This window comes from Zosterops lateralis, assembly GCF_965231275.1.
Source record: "Zosterops lateralis genome assembly, chromosome: 3".
Lineage (NCBI taxonomy): Eukaryota > Metazoa > Chordata > Aves > Passeriformes > Zosteropidae > Zosterops > Zosterops lateralis.
The window spans coordinates 65,125,311-65,139,097 of NC_139764.1; the positions used below are offsets into that span (position 1 = coordinate 65,125,311).

Sequence of the window (13,787 nt, forward strand, 5' to 3'; positions counted from 1 at the left end):
AATGCTGGACCTTGTTGTTTATTTAATCTTTAAAGCTCTGAGGCTTTGGGTCTTGCTGGGCAAGGCCTGATAAGCGCCAATAAAAAACAAACAAAAAAAAAGTGTTATGGAAGTGAGGGATTTGAAAAGCCACAGTTCCCCTTTCAGCTCTTTGGGCAGCTGAGAGGGTGGCACAGATGCTCCAGAGCAGGCAGTGCTGGTTCAGGTGGCTGCAGATGTTCTGTGCTCAGAGCTGAGCTGCTGCTGCTGCAGAGGAAAACGTGCTGCTAAATGAAGTGCTTGCCTTGGCCTGGAGGAGCCCTTGTTATTATGCAGCAGTATAATACAATGACAGAGCAAACAAAAAAGGACGTAAAACTACGAAGAATTAGTCAAACTGAAGGTTAGTTATCGATTCATAGAAAGACAGGAACACTGATTCAGTGATCAAAATTTGATTTTACTCAGGTTTTCCAAAAGCTTATATACCATTTAAAGAAGGGTAACAATTTCCACTACAGTAATTAGGTTAAAAAATCATACAAACAACTTATGCAATTTACAACATCTTTCTTGCAGGGGGTTGATTGAATCTCTCCTCTTCCCATAAACCAGTTTAATCCTATCTTCTGTATCTGTTTGTTCCTGCCATGGCATCCTGGTTATCAAACTAGCCATGCTAATTAAGTCTGTCTTACTCCACATCTTGTGCATTTCCACAGTTAGTCTGACCACATCTCAGCTACAGCCAATAGCTGAGTGGGAAGAACAGGGACAGGGAAAGGAAGTTTGGCAATGCCTTCACACCCAGTTATGATTTCAGGGATTGAGTTTTTATTTAATACCTTTTGTTTTAACCCATGCAGACTTACTGACATCCAAAATATTATTCAGCAAGTGTGCTTAACATTTATTTGAATGTGACACTATCCCATTTGATGTCCCCAAGATCTGGAAGAGAAAGAGAAAAATGAGTGGACCCTTGGCATCTCCATCAACTCATGGTCTTGTACACCTTCACCACAGCCCTCTCTTTCCCTGGCTGGGGAAACTCTAATATAGCATTCCTCATCTGATGGATACCTTTGGATACTTTCTTTACCCATGTTGCCACATCAACTGTTTTCTAGGATTCAGTGATCATTTTTCACATGAGAGGAAATCGGACATATACCAGATTTCCAGCGCATTGAAGATGAAACTGAATCACAGTTTCCTACAAAAGAATACTTTTGGGTTTATATTTGTGTTATATTCATTTGACATATGTATTTGAGATTGGTTTTATATTTCCTTGAAATAACTTCTGGATTTTATTTTTTATTATCCATGAATCAATATTTTAACTAGATATGCATTATAATAAAATGCCCTTCAGTACTTGAGCAAAAAGCTCAGCAAGCTCAGAGTCTACCAATGCCTCGCCTGCTCACACCCAGCCGAGAGAGCACTGTGATGTCACTGCCTGGAGAAGGGCACTTGCAGGGGACCCGCCGCGGGCAGGGCAGATGTTGCACATTTGCAGTAGCACCCACCCGTGGGGGAAAGAAAGCAAGCAGTGATCTGTGTGATCAAATAAGTCTGCAGTCAGGGAAGTCTTGCTCTTGGTGGGCTGTTTGCTTTTTTAGGTGATTGTAAATGGATATCGGAGTTAAAAAAAAAAATAAAAAAATGCACTCGGCCAGTTGCAGGAGATCTTGAGTTGTGCTTATAAAAGTTGAGGTGGTGAATGACCTAATAGAGATGCTAATCATCCCAAAGGAGTATGAGATGACTGAAAGCAGACTGAAAGCAGACAAGTGATAACAGTAAAGCCACTTTGTGTGGGGTTGTAAATGTAGCAACATCAAAGAAGAACAGCTCTCTGCTGTGTTTTCCTGGAGCAGCACATAGCTCTAGATTTGCATTTCTGGCTCAAGCTGATCACAGAAGGGACAAATGTACCTTGCTTTCTAGCCTGTCTGTCTGTCACTGCTTTTTTTCCTGGGCTAAAATTTGTCATGGGAATGCTGCTTTCTGAAGTTTCACCTCTGGTTTTTGGGCAGCACATTTAAGCAGCAGAGTTTCATTCTTTTGCAGGTTGCTTTCAAGATGTACCTTGGGATCACCCCCAGTATGTGCTGCAGTAGTGCCACAGGGAATGAATTCTCCTTAATCCTGGAAAAAAACCCACTAATGGGCTTTGCTAAGAAAAAATGAAAAGGCATAATTTGAAAATTCCTGACTTGTACAGCTTCATCAGGGAGATTATGTTTGGGTTGCTTTATGTTTCTGTCAATATCCAATTTGGCATGTATCTTATATTTCAAGAGACAAAAACCTCAACCCAGCAGTATTATGCATATCCATCAGTCTCAGAATTATAGTATCTGATACAAGACTAATTAATGAAAGTATTATATCATAAGTCTCAGTACATGACTAGGAAATTCTGTGATCACAAAAAACTCAAGTATGCAACTTAGGGACTGTTATAAATGCAAAGGCAAATTTCAGGTTAATAAATGACAATTTATTAACAACAGAATATCGAGCACCTGAAAAAGAGAAAAACCACAAAAATAGGAAATTGTCAGCGCCGCGCTGGGTGGATAGAGGTCCGCACCGATGTACAAGACGCCCTAGTCCACGCCGGTGCAGCTTTCAGTCCACCGTTTTATAGGATTTTTCTGCCCTTAGGCAGTCCAGGTGTCCAAGGTGGGTTGAATAGTCCGGATTTCTTTTCGATGGCCCTCCCGGATCTCATCAAGTCTAGTTGTCTCATTCCGGGAAGGCTCCTTTCTTATGTCAATTCCAAGAGTCTGTCTTATGTTGATTTCATTCCGCTTGTGGCACCAGAAGGTTGATGAGATTGGCATCGTCGTCAGGAAGGAATTTCTCCTTGCCTTGGCGAGGAAGTGATTCTTATCAGGGTTGGCCAGTGTCTTTGTCTAAGTTGATGATCTTCGTCCTGTCTTTGCAACTGAGATTAGCAGGCTGAGAGAGAACGGTTACCCTTCTACTGGATTTTACAATTTTACTTTAGCTTTATTTCATTATACATCGAATTATTATTTTATACACGAATTTTTACCCTATTTTTATCACAGGGACTGAGAAGAAAGAAAAGCAGTGGGAAGAAGGGTAATGTGCCATTCAAATGCCAGTGTCTATAAACTTTCTCTGTATTAGCTTAGTTGGGAAAGCAAAGTGAAAAGAACCTAGATAGCTGTTTCCTATGAAACCTGAGGAAGGGGGTCTTCTTGTGGTAAGAGAAAGAAAAAGCTCTTTTATAATGGAGGAGGGTGGAAAAGTGGGAATTTCTGTGCTGAACTGATCAGACCCGATTCTTTCTAGGTTCACTTAGCAGCAGAAGTTTCCTTCCTCCAGGACAGGCTGAAGGGTGATGCTGTGACAGAAATAGGCATTACATTTTCAAGGAAGCCTAAAGACAGAAAGCACAGAAGGAACAAATAAAAGAAACATTGGCAGAAACCCTTGCCGAGAGATATTTTATGCCTTTTGTTTCATAAGAAGACAGGGTAAAAATGGCTTTGGTGAGTCAGCTGCACCAGTTACCTGGTTGAAAGGTGAAGAGATCTGGGCAGCAAAGAGGAGGGGCAGGGCAGAGGAGAGCAATGTTAATTGTTGTGAGACAGATATGAGTAAAAAAGATGCAAATGATCTGCCCTTCCTTCTCTCATCGCTAGGCTCTTGAGCCTAATGGAAGTTTAATCTCAGTATTCAGTGTGTGCTAAATATTCATCTGTATACCAACTGTTTTCAGGCAAAGGTGATGACCTTTTCCCATTTTGTTTGTCAGTAATGTTTCAAAGCATGGCTGCTAGAGGTGCTTTCTTTCCCTGGCTGTGTGTGGTTATCCATAAAGGATTTGGCTGCTGGGCTTGCTGTAGGCAGTGTGTGGCTCCCAGGTTTGATGAGTAATGCTTTGCCATTCATTGTCCTCCACACTGGACATCCTGCTGTCCTTGAGACCAGAGAGGGATGGGTGTTCACTGATGGCAGGAGCTGGTGGTGTTCTTTCCAGCTCTGCCAGCCCCACATGCAGTTCTGCTGGCACTCCTGTTCAGTCCTGTGCACACCCCAGGCTGCAGCACCCTGACAACTGCAGCAGTGCTTGTGTCTCTCCGAGCTATGGGCCTTTGCATGCCAGCCTTCCCTCCAAGAGCCCTGAGCTTGTGACCAAACTGAACAAAGCATGATGTATTTAATGTGTAGCCACTGTGGATGTGTACCTGCCTAAGGAAATTTGAATTAAACTTCTGAGATTGCCACACAACTGGTTTGGTGCTTGTGTTTTCTGCTCTTACCTGGCCTTCACTACCAGATGTTGAACATCTTCCTCTTGGCAGTGGACTTGTTACCACAACATGAGTGGGAAGTAGAGAAGGGGCAGCCTCAGAGAAACCCAAGTGATAGGAAAGGTTCAGAGTTGTTTGGTGCAATGCAAGATGTGTGGAAAAGTGTTGGACAAAACCCCAGGTCCCAGCAGAGCAGCCTATCCACCAAGCCAGCTTAGTCTCTTCTCACCAAAATGCTTGTTTTCAACTGAAATACCAACAACTAAGTTCACTGTAGGCCCGAGGTAACTCTGATTTTATCTCTGTGTTTTGTACCTTCTTCTCCTTTTTTCCCTCAGTCTGTTTACATCTTCATGATGCAAAGTGGGGACATCTCTTACCTTGGCTTCATTCTCACCCGAGCTGTAGAGTCCTCATGATAATCTCTCTCCCTGTGTTTGTGTTAGTAGTATGGTAGAGGGGTGACATAGCATAATGGGGCTTTAAGTGAGCAATTCTGTAGGGAACAAAAACTAAACTCTTTGTTACCCATCCTTGGGGTCAGCCTACCGGTGTTAACCTTCCATCAGTAAGAAGTGGAAACATCTAGTTGTAACAATATGTTAGAATCAGTAACAAGATTAGCTGTCTTTCTTTCTTTCTTTTTTTTTTTTTTTGTAATTAGAGCTGAAATGTGTTGAGAAATTTGTCTGATTTCACTGCTTGTGCCAGAGCCCTCCGAGGAATTTTTGCTGGTTATGGCCAGCTGGTTGAGATGACATGTGGCTGACCACAATAAACAATTGTTTATTGGCAATGGCCATTTTTCTTTTTCCAGCAACAGTAAACAAATATTTTTATATTATTTTTACTATTACTATTATTATCATTATTATTATTATCTTGAAAGTGAATAAGTTACACTGTCCTTGTCTTATTACAAAATTCCAGAACTGCTAGGGTTGGAAGGGAGCTCTGAATGTCATCTTGTCCAACCCTCCAGACAAGGCAGGGTCACCTGGAGCAGGTGACACAGGAACACATCCTGGTGGGTCTGGATTGTCTCCAGAGAGGGAGACTCCACCACTGTTCTGGGCAGCCTGAGCCAGTGCTCTGCCATCCTCAAGGTAAAGAAGTTCTTCTCATGTTGGAGTGAAATTTCTTGGGATTTAGATTGTGGCCATTGCTCCTCTTCCTCTTGCTGGGCACCACTGGAAAGAGTCTGGCACCCTTCTCTTGCCACCCACCTTTGAGAGCTATTCAGGAGATCCTCTCTCAGTCCTCTCTGCTCTGGACTAAACAAGCCCAGCTCCTGCAGTGTCTCCTCATAAGAGGGCTGCTCCAGACCTAAATCACCTCTGTGGCCCTTCTGCTGGGCCCTCTCCAGTAGCTCCTTGTCTTTCTTGTCCTGAGGAGCCCAGAACTGGACACAGCACTTCAGATGTGACCTCAGCAGGGCTGAGGAGAGGGGGAGGATCACCTCCCTTGACCTGCTGGCCACACTCTTCCCAGTGCACCAGAGCACACCACTGGCCCTCCTGGCTACAAGAGCTCTGCTGCCTCATAGTCAGCTTCCATCCACCGAGACACCCAGGCCCTTCTCTACAGAGATGCTCTCTAAGAGGTCAGCCCTAGCCTGCCCTGGTTCTCTATATATAATCATCAAGTTTCTCAGAAGGAAACGAGCAGTGAGCAAGTCAGTGACTGTGATGAATATTTTTTAACAATTCTTTTCTACATGCAGAATTCGATCTTGTTTTACCTTGATGTGTTATTAGTTCATAGTGAGAAAGAAGCTTCCAAGCTCATTACATTCTGCCAGTTAAGATAGGCCATTCCCTTGCAAAACAAATTCCCTTTTTGGGATTCCTGTCCATCAGTCTGAATAATTTCTGCGTTTATTGTGCTGAAAGAGAGAATTTCTGAGAGGAGTGAACAAACAGACCATGCCAAACAATCTGACTTACATATCTGAAATGCTGTTTAAACAACATTTAACAGAAGAAAAGTGAACTTTATTATCCTTCACTCAAAACTTGTACATTTATTTCTTATAATAAGATGTTCTTTGATAAGAATATTCCTACTTATTACTATGGATTGCTGATTTTTAATGTCCTTAAATGTTTGAATGTGCTTTTAATATTAGTTACTATAGAAGCTTCACCTACACAACCATGTTATGCATGAGCCTAACCCCTCAAGACAAACCAAATTTTTTAATCTGCAGCTTGCTCTAAGCATCACTGAAAGCTTCATTGTAAAGATAGAGCTAATAAACTAAGCTGAATTTCTGATCAAATGGTTTATTTCTGTTTTTGTCTCTTAGATAAAGTTTGGTATTGTCACTTCACGTGCCAAGTCTTTTTACTGTTTCAGTAATAATTTGACATAATACATGTTGGCGTCTTTGTGGATGCTCATTATTTTATATATGATTCTTCTTATTGGCCAAAAAAAGAAGAAAATTTCCATCTAAATGTACTTAAGCAAAAGGATTAAAATGTATTTAAAAGCAAATTTACTGAGGGTAACAACTAACAGCTTTCACTTTGCATGGATTTCTGTAAAAGCAGAGAATAAGATTCTTCTTATAGCATTAGGGTAAAAGATTGCCAGCGTTGCACAGGATATGTTTCGATACAACTCTTAAACATTTGTCTGAGCTTCATCCAGAGATGTTAAGCCAGTGAGAGGCTGATGTTCTTCCTTTAATTTGTTGCTCACGTACTTGTGTAACATGCTGTAATATGGCTCTTGTGAATTAGTAGTATACATGATTGAAATCTCCTTCCAGTCTTCATGGCTGGGAGTATGAAATTGTCTTGGGTCTTTGTTATCAAAAAAGCGACTTGTATTTCTTTCTGCCAGCTTGGTTGCATGCTCTTTGGCTTTGGTCTGAAAGAGTTCCTCTTCTTTTTTTGAGTAAATTTCACAGAATCTGAGATGTAGGTAGCTGACTGGGGCGCGACAGCGATTGACACATGTTGAAAACAGTGCCACAGCCATGATGCTGGCTATCACGAGCCATCCTAACAGCTTGGAAAAAGGATATATAGGTTAATGGTGTTTTTGCATGGCCATATGTGGGAGCATAGAACATAAGGTTGAAGAAATATTAAAACTATAAGCAAAGACACCCTGGAGTGCATGTGACTGTCTGCTTGCTGCCAAAAGAGGGGATCCCATGCATGCAATTCAGGCAGACACACAGAGCTTCTGCACCCCTCAGCTGATCTTGTCAGACTGAGGATCAATACCAAAACAAGAGAAGATGGACAGAAGTTATTTACTCAGTTAGATCCAGCTTTCTCAACTTCTAAGGCCAGATACTGACCATCAGTTTCTGCAGTTGTGGTCACATTTATGGTACAGAGGCTGCAGAATCACTCTGTGTGCTTTGTGCTACAAATCAGAGCTCCTGCTGGCTATGTTCTCCTGGAGTATAGCTACTCTCCCTGATGTCTGAGCCTGCAAAAGCAGCTGGGTTTTGCACAACAGAGAGGAAAGACTGTGTCCTGGATGTTTTGTAGGCAGGACACAGATTTGGCTATAGACTATGGGAATTTAATTTGGTTTTCCAGCAGATTTTATCATCCTTATACAAGTCTCAGAGGTCCCATCAAAACCAAGTGTCCTAGTACATGCTTGAACCTTCTTTACCCAGGGGTAGTCAGCTGGAAGCTTCAGGCAGAGATCCTGCAACACCAGGATGATAGTTTTTTTCAAATGAAAAAGTATTGAGTGCTCAAGGAGAAGTTTGTTTGGTTTTTGTTTTTTTAATTTTGTTGAACGTAGATTAGATATTAAAAATATCAGTCAGTAATAAAAATGCGCTCACACTTTTCCTATTTTTGTTTGACTGGATGTCTCTTTTCAATGCCCCTGCAATGTCAGTAACAGTCAATCTTCCTTGGTTTTGCTCCTTTCTTACCCTGTCTAAAATCAATGGTATAGAGTTTGCCCCTTTCAAGCCTTTCTCTTGCATAAGCAGCATGCTAAGTATTTACCAAATAAAAACACTGATTTTTTTTTTACTAGACATTTGTACCAAACAGGAATTTCCTAAAATTCGAGTCATTCTAAACTGTTTATAAATAATAATCTCTTTCATAGTCCCTTAACCAACTCTTAATGTTTTCCTAAGAAAAAGCTGGAAAACTTGATTTTCCTACTGGAATTAAGACAAAATCCCCACAAATGTAGAAACAAAACTGGAGGGCTGCCAAAGAACCAAACAAAGAACTATCCAGAAGGGTTACTGTATTGATCATGCAGTTTGCCTTAAAAAGAACCATCTTTAACAAGACAGATATTTAAGTATTCTTGTAGAATGCAAGTGTGAAATTATTAAGAGGTTCAACCACTGAGATTTGTTTCTCTTTCCAGATGTCTCCTTGCAACAACTGTGTTGCAAGGAGACATCAGCTTCACCTCTGTTAGTGATCTCAGCTTCCCCTCAGCTAATGCCTATTTACAGAAGTTTGTGGTATTCAGAGACATAAAAGTGGAGAAGGATAACCACCTCTACATTACTTGAGAAGAAAATTTGCTGTGGAAAGTCACGTTCTTTAGACTGGTTTCCGGCTCATGAGGTTTTGTAAATGACAGTGCTAAACCATTACCATGTAAACATGCAGACCCAGAAAGTATCACAAAAATACATCTATTGTTTTTCTGTTATTACTTTTTTGACAATGTATTTTTGCTAGCTGTGCGCTTTTGGCACATGACATTATATAGCAGAAGAGAGAAGGACTGTTTACAGTCCCCAGCAGGCACCACTATACATGGTGTAGAGCAAAGAGGGATGAAGCTCATAGTGTGAGGAGAAGAGCAGTGAGGCTTTACCTGGGACTGTGCATGAAGGCTGAGTCGTTCAGTTGTAAAATTTGCTGATAATTCCTCATCACAGGGCACTTTGAGCAGCTGGTTTCGGCAGTCGCTTCCACTACCTTTACAGTAGTAGTACTCCATCAGGCTGCTCCCACTGGCTGCACACTCGTAGTAGTTGGCTCCAAGCAGGGCCACCGCTATCCAGGTGAGTGGGGCCACCGAAGCTTTGGCTATCATTGGCACCCACAGCTGACAGATGTGGGCCCAGATTCCTCTGGATTTGTGTTCACAATGCTTATCTGGAGAGCACATGCCTGTCAACAGACGCCATGTCCTGGGATTCACCATGAAACTCAGCAGAAAGAGGACGAAGGCAGGTGCTACAAGGAAGGAAGCACCATACAGCATATTGTTAGAATTGCAGGGACACTTGAACACCGCAGAGGAGAAGATGTACTCGCTGACAGCCGTCATCAGGAACACAGCGCTGTACCCCAGAATGGTCTGGTGACGCATGCAGAAATCCACTACCTTTTGTAACACTTCCATTTTTCTGCCTCCCCTTACTTTGAGAAGAGCCAAATCTCCGTCAGAAAAGGAAAGAAGACAAGTGTCCTGCAGCTCCTACAGCTTAGAGAGCTTGCAGTTTCTGTTGATGTTGGTGATGCATTGAGGCACAGAAACAACCTTTACAGAGGAAATAATAGTCATTGCACAGTCAACCAGAGACCACATCAGAAAACCACTCTAGTTATCAACAGCGAAACAAGGAAGAAATTTGTCTCTATAAAAGTAATTTGTGTTTGTCCACACGTGCATTGTAATCAGCAATGGCTTAAACCTCATCATCTCTTCAGTGAGGCACCAGATTCAAAGTGTGAATAAAATGTGGGAAAACCATCCAGAACCATATACAGATTTTTATCCTACCTTGTTTTTAGCTGCACAATATGACTTGTTCTGTTATTGAAGAAAATTCAACTATAATCATGTCAATTTTTCAAGATAATCAATGTACTTTTTAAAAACTACTTATGTTGGAATTTTTTTATCTCTTACCTTTTTTTTTTTCTCTTAAAGTACATTCATTAAGTGTTGTATTTATTTGTCTTTGTCAAGGGGAAGAACTGCTGGACCTTGTTGTGTTTATTTAATCTTTAAACCACCTTTAAATCTTTAAAGGCTTTGGGTCTCGGTGGACAAAGTCTGATAAGCTCCAATTAAAGGAAAAGGTGATCTGGAGGTGAGGGATTTGAAAAGTCACAGTTCCCCTTTCAGCTCTTTGGGCAGCTGAGAGGGTGGCACAGATGCTCCAGAGCAGGCAGTGCTGGTTCAGGTGGCTGCAGATGTTCTGTGCTCAGTGCTGAGCTGCTGCTGCTGCTGCAGAGGAAAATGTGCTGCTAAATGAAATGCTTGCCTTGGCCTGGAGGAGCCCTTGTTATTATGCACCAGTATAATACAATGACCAACATAGCAACAAAAAAGCATGTAAAACCAGGAAGAATTAATCAGACTGAAGGTTAGTCTTGCCACATCTCAGCTACAACCTATAGCTGAGTGGGGTGCACATGGACAGGGAAAGGAAGTTTGGCAATGCCCACTCACTCTGTTGTGATTTCAGGGATTGAATTTGTATTAATTACACTTGTGTTAAGTCATGCAGACTTACTGACATCCAAAATATTGTATATAAAGTGTGCTTAACCGTTATTTGAACGTGACACTATCCCATTCGATGTCCCCAAGATCTGGAAGGGAAAGAGAAAAATGAGTGGATCCTTGGTGTCTCAATCAACTCATGGTCTTGTACACCTTCACCACAGCCCTCTCTTTCCCTGGCTGGGGAAACCCTAATATAGTCATTCCTCATCTGATGTATATTTTTGGGTACTTTCTTTACTGGTGAGGTAGTGAATGACCTAATAGAGATGCTAATCATCCCAAAGGAGTATGAGATGACTGAAAGCAGACTGAAAGCAGACAAGTGATAACAGTAAAGCCACTTTGTGTGGGGCTGTACGTGTCGCAACATCAAAGAAGAACAGCTCTCTGCTGTGTTTTCCTGGAGCAGCACATAGCTCTAGATTTGCATTTCTGGCTCAAGCTGATCACAGAAGGGACAAGTGTACCTTGCTTTCTAGCCTGTCTGACTCTCCCTGCTTTTTTCCTGGGCTAAAATTGGTCATGGGGATGCTGCTTTCTGAAGTTTCACCTCTGGTTTTTGGGCAGCACATTTAAGCAGCAGAGTTTCATTCTTTTGCAGGTTGCTTTCAAGATGTACCTTGGGATCACCCCCAGTATGTGCTGCAGTAGTGCCACAGGGAATGAGTTCTCCTTAATCCTGGACAAAACCCCACTAGTGTCCAATAGCTTTAATCTCTTGTGTGGGGTGATTCAAGGTGCCTTGGAAATGGTAAGGAATTGCACATCAATTTTCTCTCTTCTTTGTTAATTCACAGAAGCCCAGGAAAACAAAATCCCTTGTTCAGACAAGAGTAGCAAATACAGTATTGTTTCCCCTCTCGGGGTAAATGTCTGTAACTAGATAAAAGAGGTCAAGGCTGAACCTGGATCCTGAGGTGGAGCAGCACATGGATTAGCTCACCTCCGCACTGTCCCTTGCCTGGCTGTTCAGTCTGTTCAGTGGCTGACTTGGCTGCAAAAGCCAGGTGGGATCAGGGAGCCAGGAGACCCTTAAAGTGGAAGACAGAGGGGCAAGTTGGGTTCCTCCACTGCTCCTGGAGCCTATCACAATTCCCTGCTGTAGCCGTTAAGAGTCATCCCTGATTCTGTGCAAATGTATCAAGAGAAATAATCTTCTCAGGTTACCGGGGCACCTGGTGAAATAGAGAACAAAGTGTGGATGAGTATAATGTTAAAACAAAAGCATGAGAAATGAATCAGATGCCAATCCAAATTTTGTTCTAAAATTTAAGTTTTTGCAAAGAAAGAAAGAAAGGACATATTTGGAAAATTCCTGACTTGAAGAGCTTCTTCAGGGAAATTATGTTTGGGCTGCTTTATGTTTCTGTCAATATCCAATTTGGCATGTATCTTCTATTTCATGAGACAAAATCCCTCAACCCAGCAGTATTATGTATATCCATCAGTCTCAGAATTATAGTATCTGATACAAGACTAATTAATGAAAGTATTATATCATAAGTCTCAGTACATGACTAGAAATTCTGTGATCACAAAATCCTCAATATGCAACTTAGGGTCGTAGAAGAGAGCAAAGCACTGGGAAGAAGGGTAATGTGCCATTCAAATTCCAGTCTCTAAAAACTGTCTTTGTATTAGCTTAGTTGGGAAAGCAAATTTAAAAGAACCTAGATATCTCTTTCCTATCAAACCTGAGAAAGGGGGTCCTTTTGTGGTAAAAGAGAGAAAAAGCTCTGTTATAACGAAGGAGGGTGGAAAACTGGGCATTTGTGTGCTGAACTGATCAGACCCGATTCTTTCTAGGTTCACTTAGCAGCAGAAGTTTCCTTCCTCCAGGACAGGCTGAAGGGTGATGCTGTGACAGAAATAGGCATTACATTTTCAAGGAAGCCTGAAGACAGAAAGCACAGAAGGAAAAAATGAAAGAAATATTGGCAGAAACCCTTGCTGAGGAATATTTTGTGCCTTTTGTTTCAGAAGAAGGCAGGGTAAAAATGGCTTTGGTGAGTCAGCTGCACCAGTTACCTGGTTGAAAGGTGAAGAGATCTGGGCAGCAAAGAGGAGGGGCAGGGCAGAGGAGAGCAATGTTAATTGTTGTGAGACAGATATGAGTAAAAAAGATGCAAATGATCTGCCCTTCCTTCTCTCATCGCTAGGCTCTTGAGCCTAATGGAAGTTTAATCTCAGTATTCAGTGTGTGCTAAATATTCATCTGTATACCAACTGTTTTCAGGCAAAGGTGATGACCTTTTCCCATTTTGTTTGTCAGTAATGTTTCAAAGCATGGCTGCTAGAGGTGCTTTCTTTCCCTGGCTGTGTGTGGTTATCCATAAAGGATTTGTCTGCTGGGCTTGCTGTAGGCAGTGTGTGGCTCCCAGGTTTGATGTGTAATGCTTTGCCATTCATTGTCCTCCACACTGGACATCCTGCTGTCCTTGAGACCAGAGAGGGATGGGTGTTCACTGATGGCAGGAGCTGGTGGTGTTCTTTCCAGCTCTGCCAGCCCCACATGCAGTTCTGCTGGCACTCCTGTTCAGTCCTGTGCACACCCCAGGCTGCAGCACCCTGACAACTGCAGCAGTGCTTGTGTCTCTCCAAGCTATGGGCCTTTGCATGCCAGCCTTCCCTCCAAGAGCCCTGAGCTTGTGACCAAACTGAACAAAGCATGATGTATTTAATGTGTAGCCACTGTGGATGTGTACCTGCCTAAGGAAATTTGAATTAAACTTCTGAGATTGCCACACAACTGGTTTGGTGCTTGTGTTTTCTGCTCTTACCTGGCCTTCACCACCAGCTGTTGAACATCTTCCTCTTGGCAGTGGACTTGTTACCACAACATGAGTGGGAAGTAGAGAAGGGGCAGCCTCAGAGAAACCCAAGTGATAGGAAAGGTTCAGAGTTGTTTGGTGCAATGCAAGATGTGTGGAAAAGTGTTGGACAAAACCCCAGGTCCCAGCAGAGCAGCCTATCCACCAAGCCAGCTTAGTCTCTTCTCACCAAAATGCTTGTTTTCAACTGAAATACCAA

At 42.2% G+C, this 13,787-nt stretch overlaps 1 protein-coding gene across 1 annotated transcript; it reads right to left on the bottom strand.

Moving 5' to 3' along the window:
- Window positions 1-6,908: 6,908 nt before the first annotated feature.
- LOC310907416 (calcium homeostasis modulator protein 6-like) lies at window positions 6,909-9,644 on the bottom strand (the record flags this gene model as incomplete). The annotated part of the gene is made up of 2 exons (XM_083857632.1): window positions 6,909-7,298; window positions 9,111-9,644. The coding sequence occupies 2 exons, from the start codon at window positions 9,642-9,644 to the stop codon at window positions 6,909-6,911; spliced, it is 924 nt and encodes a 307-aa protein (XP_083713758.1).
- Window positions 9,645-13,787: the final 4,143 nt, after the last annotated feature.